Here is a 15,912-nt window from a genome sequence, read left to right on the forward strand (position 1 = left end):
CACAGATGATACCAAAATCATTCAATCTATTTCTTTAGTTTCCAAGGTGTTTGCATTTTTCTTAGGAAACATTTTTTTCAGTAAAGGAGGAATTCATAAACACTTAAAAGAACAGTTTGCACTAAAATGTTATTACAATGAGTAAGCTGTCTCTTCTACAGCCAACACTTCATTTTCAGAACAATGAACATAAAAATGTTTCTAGAGTCCCAGTACACATTTCTACATGTTTAATTTTAAAAATTTTAAACAAATTCCTCCATTAACATATCATATTTATCAAAATCATTCATTTGATATACATTAATATGAAGAAAAAGAAGTATTCTTAACTGTTTTTGAAAGTACAAACAAAATATATACATTATAAAAACATTCATAAAACCACAATTTGGTTAAAAATTATGAAGATAACTATTGGCTTATATTAAATATAATTAAAACTGGAAAAAAGAGTATATAAAAAGCAGTCAACAACAAAAACAACAAAAAACCCAAATATTAAATATTCCCAAGACAGCTAAGCAACAAAATAAATAGTTGCGGAGTATCAGTACTGTCTTCTGACAGATAAAGAGATAATTCTGACAGCTAGCTTCCCTCCTTTATCTTACATTTGAGAACAAACAGACGGTTTTGAAAAATTAGAATGTTAGGTATTTTATAATTTATAGTAAAATGTTTCCTTTAATGTACATTTCAACAAATTATGAAAACAAATTTAAAACCCACTTACTGGCTATGTGAATAATTTTAATATGATTAGCTTTCAAGCATACTAAGCTCAAGGAAGTACTTAAATTCCTCCTGTGGTTAAACGTTGGGGGATAAATTTGGGAATTGCAAAGAATTTGCTGTAATGAAGCGTTGTAGATGGGTATTTGATGGGTTCAGATTAATTACATCAACAATGGAAAAACATATAACACATAAAATGACACATTTGATGTGCAATAGAGACAAAGAGAATGTCAAAATAATGTCACTTATAAACATTAAAAAAAAGATTTCTAATGAAAATTGTCTTTGAAAGAGAAGGGTAAATATTATTCACCAAAAGAAAAATCTCTTCACATTAATGTATAATTAAAAGTAAATTTTTATGTACCTAACTGTTGTAATACTGTAGCTTTCACTCGTGCAGGAAGGTTTTCTGTCTGCAAAAGTTGTTCATAGGCTTCCACTGCAGAATGATATTTCCTCTAAAGATTAGATTTGGAGAAAAACAAAATTGTTAAATCTTTACACAAAAATACTTGATTTTAACAACGAATTCATGGCCATGATTTAATGAACTTTTCAAACAATGAAGTCAAATAAAAATAACTGAATATTATTTCAAGGAACTAGCTAGTAAATTGGGGTTATCATGATAATGATGGTCAAAGTGTTTCAAGCACTGAAAAAGATAACTGATAGCAAAAAGTGCTCATTTTAACTGATCACTGGATATTTCTTTAACTCTAATGAGGCTTGGGTAATAGCTCATGTTTCAGAATATCTATCAGCTATTAAAACGCAACAAGCACAAGGTATCATCTGAATATGACATTTTAATAAGTTGCTATATCCTACTGTTACAAAGGAAATAATTCAAGTTGCATCCTATTTTATAATATTCACAAAACTATATATTCTTTATGCAAATATTTAATTGGTCCAGAACTCTTTCAAAAAAAGAATAAGTATTATAACATGTTCCATGACACCTTACACAATTTAATGAAGGTACAAAAATAGTTAAAATTAAAATTGTATAAAGGACAGTTTTGTTAAATAAAATGTTCTAGGAAATTATTTATAAACTTTTATGGTTTTAAAGATGTGTTTCCTACAGAGAAGGTCTAAGAATGTTATTTTTAAGGTTACAAGGCAATCTTGAAATGATTCCATTTATCCATAATTCTTCCTCAACAAAAATGCAGTAAGATTAAAAACCACTATTGCGACAGCAAAAGTTTAAGATATACACTCTGGAACAAAGGAAAAACTAATAAAAGCAAACACAATAAATCTTATCTTTAAAGCATACTTGGCGAAGGGTGGGAAGATGGCGTCAAACTAACAGGCTGAGCTCAAAGCTCTCACAAAAACAACAAAGCCAAAAGCTGTCTGAGGGACCGGTTTTGGTGGTCAGCAGGCCAGGACAATATTACACAACTATCACAAAGGTAAGAGACAGAGACAAAGAAGCCACAACAACAAAAATGAGCTACCAAGCCCTCACGGTGACTAGGAAGGGCTTCCCTCCCCTATCCCCAAGTTATAAACTGGGGTAAAACCCCTGGCTTGACACAGCTGACAAGAGAAGAGACATCTTCCTTTCTGTCAATTGTTTCAAGGGAAAAAGAAAGGGGAGTAGGGGTGCTTTTCTTCAGAGAATTTGGAGAGCAGTGCATCCCAGACTGAAACACCTCCTTGGAGAGGTGCACTGATGATCATCATCTGCTGACCTGTCTGGAAATTGCATGGACAAAAACTCTCAGTTCACTCTGTATTCTAATCCTAGGAGAAAATCTGACCACCACTAGTGAGTGTGTGGTCTGATTTTTATAATTTATGCTGGGTAATTATAAAGACAGAGCTGAGTCAAATATCAAAGAGCTCTGGGGGAAAAAATAGGCAAGATAGAGAAATTGACCATAAGAGTAAATTCACCAACATATTCAGATGCCCAGACACTGGCAAAAAATTACAAGCCATACTAGGAAACAGGAAGAGATGGCCTAAGAAAAAGAACTAGCCATTTGGAAACTTCAGCTGTGCTGTCAACTCTGGAAAAACTATCCCAATTGTACCACGGTGAGTTGGGATTACACGTAAATTTACAAGCATATTAACCTAGAAATGATAAATTTAATTTTTTTCCATTTGTAATGTATTGTATTAAATATGTAAGGTCTTATCTACATGGGTTCGATTACAGAAACTAATAAAGTATTCTTTAAATAATGCGGGGTGGCGAGGGAGGAACTAACAAAATACCCTGAACAGATTCAAGAGTAAAGACAATCAGTGATAATCACACAGCTCTCCTAATAACTTCAAAGAATTTAAAGAAAATATGACTAACAAAATAAAGAATATTAAGAAGACACTGGGTGAGCATAGATACAGGGTGAATATAAGGAACAATTTGTGGGAAGTGGACTTGGTTCAACGGATAGAGTGTCCACCTACCACATGGGAGGTCCGCAATTCAAACCCAGGACCTCCTTGACCCATGTGGAGTTGGTCCACGTGCAGTGCTCATGCGAGCAGGAGTGCTGTGCCACACAGGGGTGTCCCCCACATAGGGGTGTCCCCCACATAGGGGAGCCACATGCATCCTTTATACACAAGACAAATCCTCACAGGAGACAGTGAAATGACATCTTTAAAGCGAAAAATAATAATCAGTTTTTGTATCGAGTAAAACATTCTTCAAGAATGAAGAGAAAAAGGAAAGTGGGTATATTCAGTGGTTGAGTGCCTGTTTCCCATGTTTGAGTTCCCAGGGTTGAATACCCAGGACCTCCAGGAATTTTTTTTTTAAAGAAAAGAAAAATGATGGTAAAGAATGAGGGGAAAATACCTTTCTGATTAAAACATAAACTTAAAAGAATTTATGGTCACAAGAACTCCAATATACGAATGCTTAAAAGAAGTTTTAAAGGCAGAGGAGAAACGTTGAGTTGAAACATTTCTTCAAAAAAGAAGAGCCTAGAAATTGCAATTACATTGTCAAATAGATTATATTTATTTACTTCATTAAACAATTAATTTTATTATGTAATTTATTTAAAATACCTATGTACTTTTAAAGAAATCCTATAGAATATATAGTATTTTATAACATATGGTATAAGAATGAGGATGTATAAACTACAATGTATACAGCACTATGTACAAGTTTCTTAGAATTTATGTGAAAGAAAGATTAGTAAAGTAAAAAGTTGTATTTTGCATTCCTGAGCAATCACTAAAACATAAGGCAAACAGGTACAGCAATTTATCGTTAGCATATTAAGCACAAATAACACATATAAATGAATGACAGAAATCTCAGAGACATTTTTTTTCAGAGACTGATTTTCATATTCAAGATACGTGTTTTAAATATAAAGTCAGAGATAAATTGAAACAAAAAAAAACTACTTTAAAATCTGAAGACAGATAAAATAGAATTTAAGGCAAAAACAGTAGGAGATGGAAATATTACATAAAATAAAAGGGTAAATACTTTGTAAATGTATACATGTCCTCCAAAAAACCTTAAAAATAAGAAGACTGATAAAACTAACATTAATGTTCCTTCTTTCATAGTGAGAAAATAAAAATTCATTAACATTCCAGAAGACATAAACACACTCTGACTTAATTGATATATATATATATATATTTTTTAAGATTTATTTTTATTTATTTAATTCCCCTCCCCTCCCCTGGTTGTCTGTTTTCTGTGTCTTTTTGCTGCGTCTTGTTTCTTTGTCTGCTTCTGTTGTCGTCAGCGGCACGGGAAGTGTGGGAGGTGCCATTCCTGGGCAGACTGCTCCCTCCTTCGCGCTGGGCGGCTCTCCTTATGGGTGCACTCCTTGCGTGTGGGGCTCCCCTACGCGGGGGACACCCCTGCGTGGCAGGGCACTCCTTGCGCTCATCAGCACTGCCCATGGGCCAGCTCCACACGGGTCAAGGAGGCCAGGGGCTTGAACCGTGGACCTCCCATGTGGTAGACGGACGCCCTAACCACTGGGCCAAAGTCCGTTTCCCTTAATTGATATATTTACAATTGCAATATAAACATTTTTCTTAGGAACACATGGAAGAAAGACCAAAGGTTAGCCCTTAAATATATGTTTAATCATGTTAAAAATTTTTGAAAGAAAGCTGTACATTTTATAGATTGTTTCTAAACCCAAACAATTAACAGTAAGATACCAAGAAGCCTGAAATTAACTGAGAAATTTACTAGAAAATTACCTAGAGAAATCAGAAAATATTTCAAACTACATGATGATAAAACTGGAAGAAACAATGTCTGGACTAAAGCACTGCCTAAAAGGAACATTTAAACCATTAAGTGCCATTATTACAAAATAATATTCTAAATCAATAACCCAGGGAAACTAAGACAAGAGCAACATATACCCCCCAAAAAGACAGAAGGAAACAATTAAGGACAGGAAAGTATATAGGAAAACTATACAGAAAAATTAGCAAAGCTGAAAGTAGGTTATCAGAACAAAATAGAACTGAAAAAAAAGCCTTAGTTTATTAAGACAAAGGAAAGAAACAAACATTACTGTGGAGAAATGGCTGGAGGTTAAAATGTTTCCATGATGCAAACGAGAACATGAGGTCCTTTCAAGACGAAACACTGTCCTAAACAACCCATAACTTTGCATAAAGAAACACTTGAGCCTTGCACAGCAACCAAAAGATAAGGATGTGATTACTCTGACAAAATGTTACCAAAAGAATAAAACAGTAACTATACTCCCATTGCTGAGATATTCAATAAATACACTGTGGAGGCTTGGGTCAAGGCTCTTAGTCCCTGAGACTTTGAGTCCCTGTTCCCATCTTTTCCTTCTTGTGTCTTTTTCTTAAGTTCAGCAAAGCCTTTTATTTGAGCATTCCTTATGTAGAGCTGGTCTCAACATTTTGGTGTCCAATGTGGGGATTAAATACTGGAATAGGGGAAGGATTGGTGGAGTGAAACTGGAATTGGTGTATCATCACAGAGCCCTGAGTGGTTGTCAATGGCCCTGCAGCCTTCAATTGGTAAGGTCTCTCTCAGGCATATTTTACAGCGTTACAATGAGAAATGGAGAGAGTACAACCAAGTGTTGTCCTTATATCTGTCTCCTGAAACAGTTCCTCAAAGCAGAGGGAGCTAAAACTAGTCAGTTCCATGTTATGGAACTTCTACCTACAGATTGTTGAGACTCACTGTTCATGGTTCCCAACATTGGGTGAGTAGTCTAGAATTAACTGATTGGGAACAAGTTGGTAAGGAATTGAAAAAATTACACATTCAGGGAGTCGATATCCTTGTTACCATATGGCCTACATGGACCATTATCAAGTTGGTCCTTGAACCTTTACAAACTGAGGATGAGGGAAAAGCCTATGTCAATCCCCTTCCCAAGACTACTGAAAAATTTGACTTTCCTGTTCCATTGCCCATAGCCCCTCCATTAATTGAGGAAGCTAATATACCTCCTCGTCTGCCACTCCCTACACCTGTGCCTGGAAACATCCAGCAAATTATCTTCTTTACAGAAGGAGATTTTACAGGCAAGAAGAGTCGCGATATTGATGCTCTTCAAATGGCATTTCCCATTATAAATGGCATTTCCCATTATAGTACATGAATGTATGGCTCCAGGCATAGATACTAACAATACTAACAATCCTAACAGCGTATATGAGTTCATGCATGAGCCTTTTACTTTCAAAATCTTAAGAGAATTGAAGTTGGCAGTGCAGTAGTATGGTCCCAATGCTCCCTTCATTTATGAGTTAATTCGAGGACTCCAAATTAATTCCTGACGATTGGTCTACTATGACCTGTACCACACTTGGGTCTGGAGAATTTTTACAATTTAAAACCTGGTGGGCAATCATGCGAAAACTCAAGCTGCTCATAATAGAGCCCATAATGTTCCAATTTCATTAGATCAGCTGGTAGGGAAAGGAAATTGGGCTGGAGTTAAAAATGATTTTTAGTTATGACTAGTGAGGCTATTGCTCAAATTCAACGTTGTTGCCTGAGGGCATGGCAGAAAATTGAAATAAAAGGACAGCCTTGGGTATCTTTAAAAAAAAAAAAAAAATAGTACAGGGACCTTGAGAATCTTACCCAGAATTTATTGCCCGGCTTCAAGAAGCTATTAAAAAGCAGGTCAGTAATTTAGAAGCAGTCAATACTATTTTACAGTTAATGGCTTATAAGAATGCCAATCAGGATTGTCAAAAAGCTATTGAACCAATGAAAGAAAAGATGGATCTGACAGAATATATTAAAATGTGTCAAGGAGTAGGAACAGAAATTATCGGGTCTAGATGATGGCTTAAGCTATGGTAGGTTTAAAAATTAACTATAGAAAATTTGGCCATAGGAGGACAGAATGTCAGAGAAGATTTAGAGAAAAACCGAAGTCAAATTTAAAACAGAACGAGGCATCTCAAAAGCAACTGGGTCTATGCCCCCATTTTGTTAAAGGGAAACATTGGTCTAATCAATGCCATTCTGTATATCATAAAGATGGAACCCCTTGTTGGGAAACTCCCAGCAGGGTCAGCTCACAGCAGCCCCTTATGAAAAGGGGGCATTCCCTGTTCAGCAGAACAGTCCCAACAATCAACAATACTCCACGGTGTCTTGGTATTATCCCCTGCAACAACAGGAAGCACAGCCTTAGATACCCCCTTGCAGAACCTGTTATCTTTTTCCTTGGGGATAACCCAGTCTGGGTAAGAACTGAATTTAAAGGACCACTGTCTGCTGGCACTCTTGGCCTCCTCTTAGGAAGAAGTAATCTTTCTTCACAAGGAGTCAGGGTGCATACTGGAGTGACTGATTGCAATTATCAAGGGGAAATTCAAGTTGTTATGTCCACATTCATCCCATGGAAGGCTAATTCGAGAGATCGTGTAGTGTAGCTCAATTGCTTCTGCTTCCCTATATTCCTACAGGAACTAGCATAAGAACTCACGGTGACAAAGGTTTTGGAAGTACAGGCACTGCTGGAGTTTTTCTCAGTGAAAAGATTCTCGAGTCCCCCCCCATATGTGACATTAATTATCCAAAATAAGCCCTTTAAGGGTTTGACACTGACGCTGATAATTCAATTATAAGTATTAGTCACTGGCCTTCTTCATAGCCCTTGCAAAAAGCTTCTATTTCTGCTGTGGGACTTGGAACTCCCAGAGGATCAATGCAAAGTATTCAAATTTTTTCTAGCCAAGGATCTGACGGTCAGTCTGCTACGTGACATCCTTATGTTGCCGATTACCCATTAATCTATGGGGTCAAGATCTGTTAGAACAATGGCAAGCTGAAATCTACACCTCCATATTTGGACAATATAGCAAATAGAGTCAGCAACTAACTGAAGAGGCAAGGACATATTCCTGGACTGGGACTGGGTAAACACCATCAGGGAATAATTGGCTCCATTTCACCTGCAGCCAATGAAGCCCGAGAAGGACTAGGTTACCAGCCTTTTTGATAGGGGCCACCTCTCAGACTAGCCTCCTTGGACCACCTAAACCCATCCCACTTAAATGGACTACTTCTGCAATTGATTATTATTCTTCATCATTACATTCTCCTCCTGGGATTATTATGCAATAGGAAAGTATGGGTTGAGTAGTGGCCTTTACCCAAAAAGACGTTGGAGGCACTTTGTGAATTAGTCAGGAAACAGTTAACTACATGAAAATTATTTTGAGGAATCTTTCAGTCCTTGGAATTCACTGGTACTTCCAATTAAGAAAAAATTTGGGAAGTAGAGATTGTTAACTGATGTGAGCTGTTAATGCAGTAATTCAACCTATGGACGCCTTACAGACCGGCCTGCCCACACCACCCATGACCTATAAGAACTGGCCACGTATAGTAACTGAATCCTTTAATTCTTAAAGATAGGGAAAATTTGCATATTCAGTGCCCTCATTTAATAATAAAGAGCCTATGAAAAGGTTTCAATGGAAATATCTCCCATAAGGAATGCTTAACAGTCCCACAATTTGCCAAAATTTTGTAGCCAAAGTGATAGAGCCTGTTAGATCAAGGTATTTTGCTACATTCATTACATGGATGCTATTCTGTGCTCTGCTCTTTCCCCAGGAGTTAATGTATCACAGTCTAGAAGAGAACTTGACTGCAGCAGGTTTAAAAATAGCCCCAGAAAAAACACAAACACTACTCCTGTTCCAACTGTTTAGGATGTGTATTTGACAAAATTAAAATCAAACCCCAAAAGTTTCAAATTCGTAAAGATTCTATTCAGAATTTAAATGACTGACAAAAACTGTTAGGAGATATAAACTGGCTAAGGCCCAAGGTGGGTGTGTTGACATATGTTATCCAACTTATTGTCAATGCTCTGGGGTTAATCCTCAATCAAATAGCCCCTGAAAATTAACAAAAGAGGCTGCACAAGAATTAAGGATTATTGAAGAAAAAATTCAGGATGTTCAGAATGGACTGACCCAGAAAAACCTCTGCAATTGATTATCCCCCATCATTGCATTCTCCTACCAGGATTATTAGGCAACAGGAAAGTATTGTAGAATGGCTGTTTTTACCCAATAGCAGAGTCAAATCTGTGTCTCCTTATGTTACTTCATAACACAACTAGTGCTTAAAGGAAGGGAACAGGAACATACTCATACAATGTATAGACAAGGTCTCCCACATATTGTTCTTCCTCTATTGTGCAAGGAAATTGATTTTTACTTTCAAAATCATTTGCTTTGGCAAATAGCTTTTGCTGACTATATAGGAAAAATAGATAATCATTACCCTAAATGTCCCAAGTTGCTATTTATTAAACACACACAGTGGATTTTGCCAACAATGACAAAGTTTCAACCCATTCCTGATGCCCTTACCATTTTTACTGATGAATCTGGATAGGGGCTGGCTGGATAAACAGGATATAGGACAAAGAGAATTCCAATTTTTGGCTTTTCCGCGCAGCAATCTGAATTGATAGCAGTACTTACTGCTTTGCAAGATATCCCAGAACCTAGAAATATTTTATCCAACTCAGCTTACGTTGTTCAAGTTACTCATTCTATTGAGACAGCTCTGACTAAACCTACTTTAGGTTATTTTCATTATGCATTATTTGATAAACCTCAGCAGACTATCCAACATAGTACTAATCCATTCTATATTACCCATTTGGTCACATTCTAATCTTTCTGGACCATTAGATCAAGGTAATGCTGCTGCTGATAAATTGGTCATTCCTGTTTTACAGGAAGCAAGGCATTTTCATGAATTAATCCATGTGAATGCACAAGGTTTATGAGCTCGATATCCTTTAACCTGGACAAAAGCTAAAGAAATTATTTGAACTTGTCCTTCTTGTCAAATTCTTAATAATCCTAGACAGTTGGAGCCTGGTGTGAATCCCCGCAGGTTTCAGGATAACCAACTGTAGCAAAATGGATGTCACCCATGTAGCATCATTTGGCAAGATATGTTATGTTCAGGTTTCTGTAGATAAGTATTCTGGATTTAAATCTGGCCTATGGCTCAAACTGGTAAAACTGCTCGTCATGTCTGACAACACATCCAGGCCTGTTTTGCAACAATGGGGCTTCCTAAATCCATGGAAACAGACAATGCTCCAGCTTACGTTAGTAACACCTTAAAACACTTTTTTGACCTTTTGGGTATTTCACATGTTACAGGTCTCCCCTATACACAACAGGGACAAGCTATTGTGTAATGTACTAATCAGACCCTTAAAAGAATGTTACAAAAACAAAAAGGGGAAATGAGGAAACATACCCTGCTGCATAAAGCACTGTTTACTCTCAATTTTCTTAATTATGAGCCTACTTTTCAGGAAACAGGGGCTGAATGGCATTTTCAACATCATAAAAGGAATCAAACCAGGTTTTTTTCTGAATTGCCATTACTCTGGTGGAATGATCCATTGACCAATGAATTGGTCGTTGGGAAAGCTGTTAACCTGGGGATGAGGGTTTGCTTATATTTCCCCAGGAGATGACAAGCGTCCTGTGTGGCTACCTGACCACAGAATAAAGCTGGCAAAATGATGGAAGTTCCTGTGGGAAATGGAACCCCAGTCATGCAAATGGACGGTCTAAAGCTGAAGACAACCAGGCTAGGTCCCACTCTGAAGACTCGAGCTGCTCCATCCCCCACGGGGGACAGATTAAACATCTGTGTCAGGAAGCTGAACAACAATTGAAAGGAATGAGTCACCAGTAACTGCCCCAAATTTGTTGGTCTCCATGTTAGCCATTATAATGGCATCCATAAGTATGTTCCCCAGGGCAGCAGCCGAGAATAATTACACTTAGGGAACATACCTTCCTCCCCTGCTGCACTCTGTCTCTTGAATGGAGACTCCTCCTCCAATTTATGTTAATGATTCCTCTTGGGTACCAGGACCAGATGATTCCTGGCTACCATTACATCTTCATGAAGAGGGTACTAATCTCAATTTAACTCTAGGATATACTGAATTACCACTATGTGTGGGGCCTGCTGAAGGATGCTTAAATATGACACATCATGGCTGGCTGTCCGTCACTCCTAAACATGGCAATATTATGAAAGCTCAATTACATCTCACCTCCAGAATGAGTTTTAAATATATACCATATAATAGCACTGATGTGAATACCCCAGATAGACAGATATGTGTATGTGTATACCACTCTTTATGGACTCCTGAGAGTGATCATATTCAATGGGAAAACTGTCGAAGGTCTAGTAGTGTGCTGCTACTTAGTGGTTCCTAAGGAATTGTAACTGACTGGGCCCCTAGGGGGTATGCAGTTCTGAACTGTAGTAACAGAAATGAGACAAAAAGAAACATAGATTCTCGTGCCACGGACAAAGGAGAACACACAGCAAAGAGACAGAGAGAACAGACAACTGGGGTGGGAAGGGGAGAGAAATAAATAAATAAATAAATCTTAAAAAAAAAAAGAAATGAGACCTGCTCTTCTCATGATGCTTTAAGATGGCATATGCTTAAAAATAATAATCATACCAAAAGCACAATACATGCAATCCATCCTATTATATGGCATGGTATGGGAATAGTTCCACCATTTCCCTCATTTATAAGTGTGATCCAGAACAAAAACTTTATGGAAAATACCTTTTAGTTTAAGACCAATCCAGATTTGGAATGGAAGTTATCAGCATTCTTGTAATTATACATTATCATTCAATATTCAAAAAAATTTTCTTTTCACATTCAATCTTGTGTTAGCAATCCACATGTATTCTTCTTAGTAGGAGAATTTTATTTGAGTGAAACTGCTCGAGAAATTCAGGGCACGAATGATTCCTGCAAACTCTATACTTACATTAATGAAACACTATTTTCTACCAATTATAGTTAAATGCTTCTACAAAGATGGTTGGGCATTTGGATTCCAGTATCCCAAGACCAATCATGGGAATCCTCCCCTGATAAGCATGCTTTATTGGGAACCTTACAACAAGTGCTCAAATGTACGAAAATAATGATAGGTCTGTTGATAGCTGCTGTTATGGACATAATTGCTCTCATTACGTGGCAGTCATTTAGATAGTGGCATTACATCAAGATGTTAAAGACTACTGAATTCATCCAAGAATAGCATAAGAATGCCAGTTTGGCTTGGGGAAGTCAAACTCAAATTGATAAGGAGATAAATACTCATCTAGTAGACTTGGAAAATGCAGTTCTGAACTTGGAAGAAAAATTACAAAAACTGTAAATATGCGTTTACACCTAAAATGTGATTGGAATATATCTAGTTTTTGTGTGACCTCTATGTATATACTGCAGTGATATTCCGTGGGAATTAGTGAAGCATTATTTGCATGGCCATAGAGATAATTTAATTTAAGCTTAGACATTCTCAAATTATAAGCACAAGTAACAAACATTCAACATGCTCATTTGCAATTGCTTCCTGCCTCACAAACTATGACATCAACTGCAGATGGATTAAGATCCCTGAACCCTATGACATGAATTAAGAATTGGGGAGGGGATATTCTAGGAGGTACATTAATTATCTGTTCCTGTCTGTTTTGCATGTGTTTAGTCTTCAAATGCATGTAACAAACCCTCTGGGATTAATACAGCAAGAAATCGACGGAGCTGTATTCCTTACTTTGCAAAAACAAAAGCAGGAAAATGTGGAGAAAAGGCTGGAGGTTAAAATGTTTTCATGATGCAAATGAGGATTCGGACTTTAGAATATGAGGTCTTTTCAAGAGAAAAATCTGTCCTGAAAAACCCGTAACTGTTTACAGAAAGAAACATTTGAGCCTTGCATGGCATGGGAAAGATATGGACTTGATTACTCTGGCAAAATGTTACCAAAAGAATAAAAAAGTAACTACACTCCCATCTCGGAGGTATTCAATAAATATCATGTGGAAGCTTGGGTCAAGGCTCTTAGTCCTTGAAACTTTAAGTCCCCTGTTCCCATCTTTTCTTGTTTTCTTGTGTCTTTTTCTTAAGTTCTGCAATGAATTTAATTTAAGCATTCCTTATGTACAGCGGGCCTCAAAACATTACCAGTATTTCAGTAATGGAATAGGGAATGTCAATACTGAATTAAAAAACATAAGGTAATAGTATGAATATTATAATCAACAATATACCAATACATTTGATGACTCAGATGAAATGGACAAATTCCTTGAAAATTACAACTCATCAAGGATGACACAAAGTAAATTAGGAATTACAAAAGCTTATTGATAGGCAAAACTGACCTGGGCAAAGACATAAGACAATACTAATTCAAAAAACTGACTATACATACATAAAAAACATGTTTTAAAAACACAGAAATTCAAGGATTATAAGGGAATCTGGTAAGTCTATGAGAGAATAGCCTAACCAAATAACCCAAAAAAAAGTCATTTCAGGGACTGAAAATTTTGTATTAAAAGAGCATGACAATATGAACAATTCACTGTTGTATAAATTAGGGATAAAAATGTAGATTGAAGATTGACCAAGAAAGGCAGAAAAAAGATCTAGAAGTAGACATTTCATTCACACAAAGAACACAAAGACACCATTTAAAAACAGATACCAGCTCCACAGCCACAAAAATCCCACAGAGAAAAGAAACCACATGTCCCAAGCTCACAAACACATTTTAAGGAAGGAAAACAGTAACAGAGAAGGAAATAAAACACAGCACATAAAATAGTGTAGAGGTTGTAAAAAAAAACAATTAGGAGATTCATAGAAGTAATGAAGATACAGCCCAGACTGTAAGCCACCTAGTTAGTAAAGAGAACTGGGGATTAAGAAATTGGGAGAAGCTGCCTGTGTCAGAACAAACAACAGTGACCTCAGAAACTTATATTTCCGAACAGGGAATCAGTTTGTAGAGGACTTTATGCCTCAAAGCACTGCTAGAAACAATATAACAATCGCTGACAATTAGTGGAGTTTAACAGTTGGGTATCTGTCTACTGGGTAACTAATATCATCCTAGGAAAATGTATACACACCCAATAACTTAACCCTGAAGAATGGAAATAAAATTAACTAAAATAATTTAGCTGGTCACACTAAACAAATGAACAAAAAATAAAAACAACAAGTCATGTGTATGAGGGTTCGGACCAGTTTCCATACTTTCGATAATATATTAGCTAAACTATCTACTTTCAAAGAAGAAAACAAAAAAAAAAAAAGATAAGACATACAAAGAACAAGAAGAATAACATACACATCAAAATAAAGGCAGGCAACAGAAACTACAACCAGATGTCATATTAAAAGGCAAATCTGGGAAGCGGACTTGGCCCAGTGGTTAGGGTGTCTCCTACCACATGGGAGGTCCCCGGTTCAAACCCCAGGCCTCCTTGACCCGTGTGGAGCTGCCGTGCCATGTAAGGGTGTCCCCCGCATAGGGGACCCCGAAACACAAGGGGTGCGTCCCATAAGGAGAGCCACCCAGCATGAAAGAAAGTGCAGCCTGCCTAAGAATGGTGCCGCCCACACTGAGAGCTGATACAAGATGATGCAACAAAAAGAGACACAGATTCTCCTGCTGATGACAACAACAGAAGTGGACAAAGAAACAAGACTCAGCCAACAGTCACAGAGAACAGACAACCAGGATGGGGGAGAGGGGAGAGAAATAAATAAATAAATCTTTTTTTTAAAGAAAAGGCAAATCCTTCAAAGCAGTCATTATAGTATGATTAAAAGACATGAAAGAAGCTATTATTCAAATACACATTTTTTAAAAAGTATCAGTGAAGAATTATAAAAAAAGAACTACATGAAAATTATGAACGTGAGAGTACAATAAATAAAACAAAAAAAACCCTGTAAGTTTCATCTGTAGACTTGGTTTGGCAGAAGAAAGAATTTAAAAGAAAGACAATAGAGATTATACCAAAAAAGTCCCACACAGAAAAAGGAAAAAAGTGAAGAAAAATTAAATGAGCCTCAGAAAAAGGTGGGACACACTACTGGAACACCAGGATATGTGAAATGGGAGTACCAGAAGGAGAAAAGAAAAACAGAAAAAAAATACAGAAATACATAATGGCTGAAAACTTTGCAAAATTACTGAAAAACAATAACCCTCACTTCAAAAACTTAACAAACTCCAAACAACATAAACAGAGACTCACAGACAGAGTAAAAATGCTAAAAGCCAAAGATAAGGACAAGAAGAAAACACCAAGCAAGGTTAAGAAAACTAGCAGCTGACAAACATGTAAATCCTACTAAGAATGAAAGCAGACTTTCACCTGAAACAATGAAGACGAGTAAGCAGCTGGATAATGTGGGAAAGGATTAAGTTTAATTTTCATAAAGGGGCAGCTGGAGCCAGCTCGGCTGTTCCAACAGGTAGGGTAAGGGTTCCAGCAGCTTTGGCATGCCAAGAATTTGAAAAGTGGCGCTGAAACAAGGGAGGGCAAATGGTCAGTGCTGGGGGCGTGGCCAAAGCCAGAGGGTCAATAGTGAGAAGTGTGGGAGGAACCAGCAGTTAAAGTGGCACCAAATTTGAAAAGTCCACCAGGGGTGAAATCGGTGCTGAGCCTGCCCACCCTGTGGGAGTGTAGGGAATGCAGACCTGGGAATCAGAGTGGGAACCGCATAAATTAGTTAAATCTCTCAGGTAGACTGTAACCCCTGAAGTACCCAATCAAAGGGGAACAGGGGAGGGACC

At 37.1% G+C, this 15,912-nt stretch overlaps 1 protein-coding gene across 6 annotated transcripts in view; it reads right to left on the reverse strand.

The window, feature by feature from the left end:
- Positions 1 to 15,912, reverse strand: part of LOC131277238 (lysine-specific demethylase 6A-like) — a 228,147-nt gene that overhangs the window by 75,508 nt on the left and 136,727 nt on the right. For all 6 annotated transcript variants that reach the window (XM_058291775.1, XM_058291776.1, XM_058291773.1 and 3 more), the window contains exon 9: positions 1,109 to 1,202. In XM_058291775.1, the coding sequence (XP_058147758.1) occupies positions 1,109 to 1,202 (94 nt within the window). The remainder of the gene's footprint in view (positions 1 to 1,108; positions 1,203 to 15,912) is intronic.

The sequence above is a fragment of the Dasypus novemcinctus genome, chromosome X (genome assembly GCF_030445035.2).
Source record: "Dasypus novemcinctus isolate mDasNov1 chromosome X, mDasNov1.1.hap2, whole genome shotgun sequence".
Taxonomy (NCBI): domain Eukaryota; kingdom Metazoa; phylum Chordata; class Mammalia; order Cingulata; family Dasypodidae; genus Dasypus; species Dasypus novemcinctus.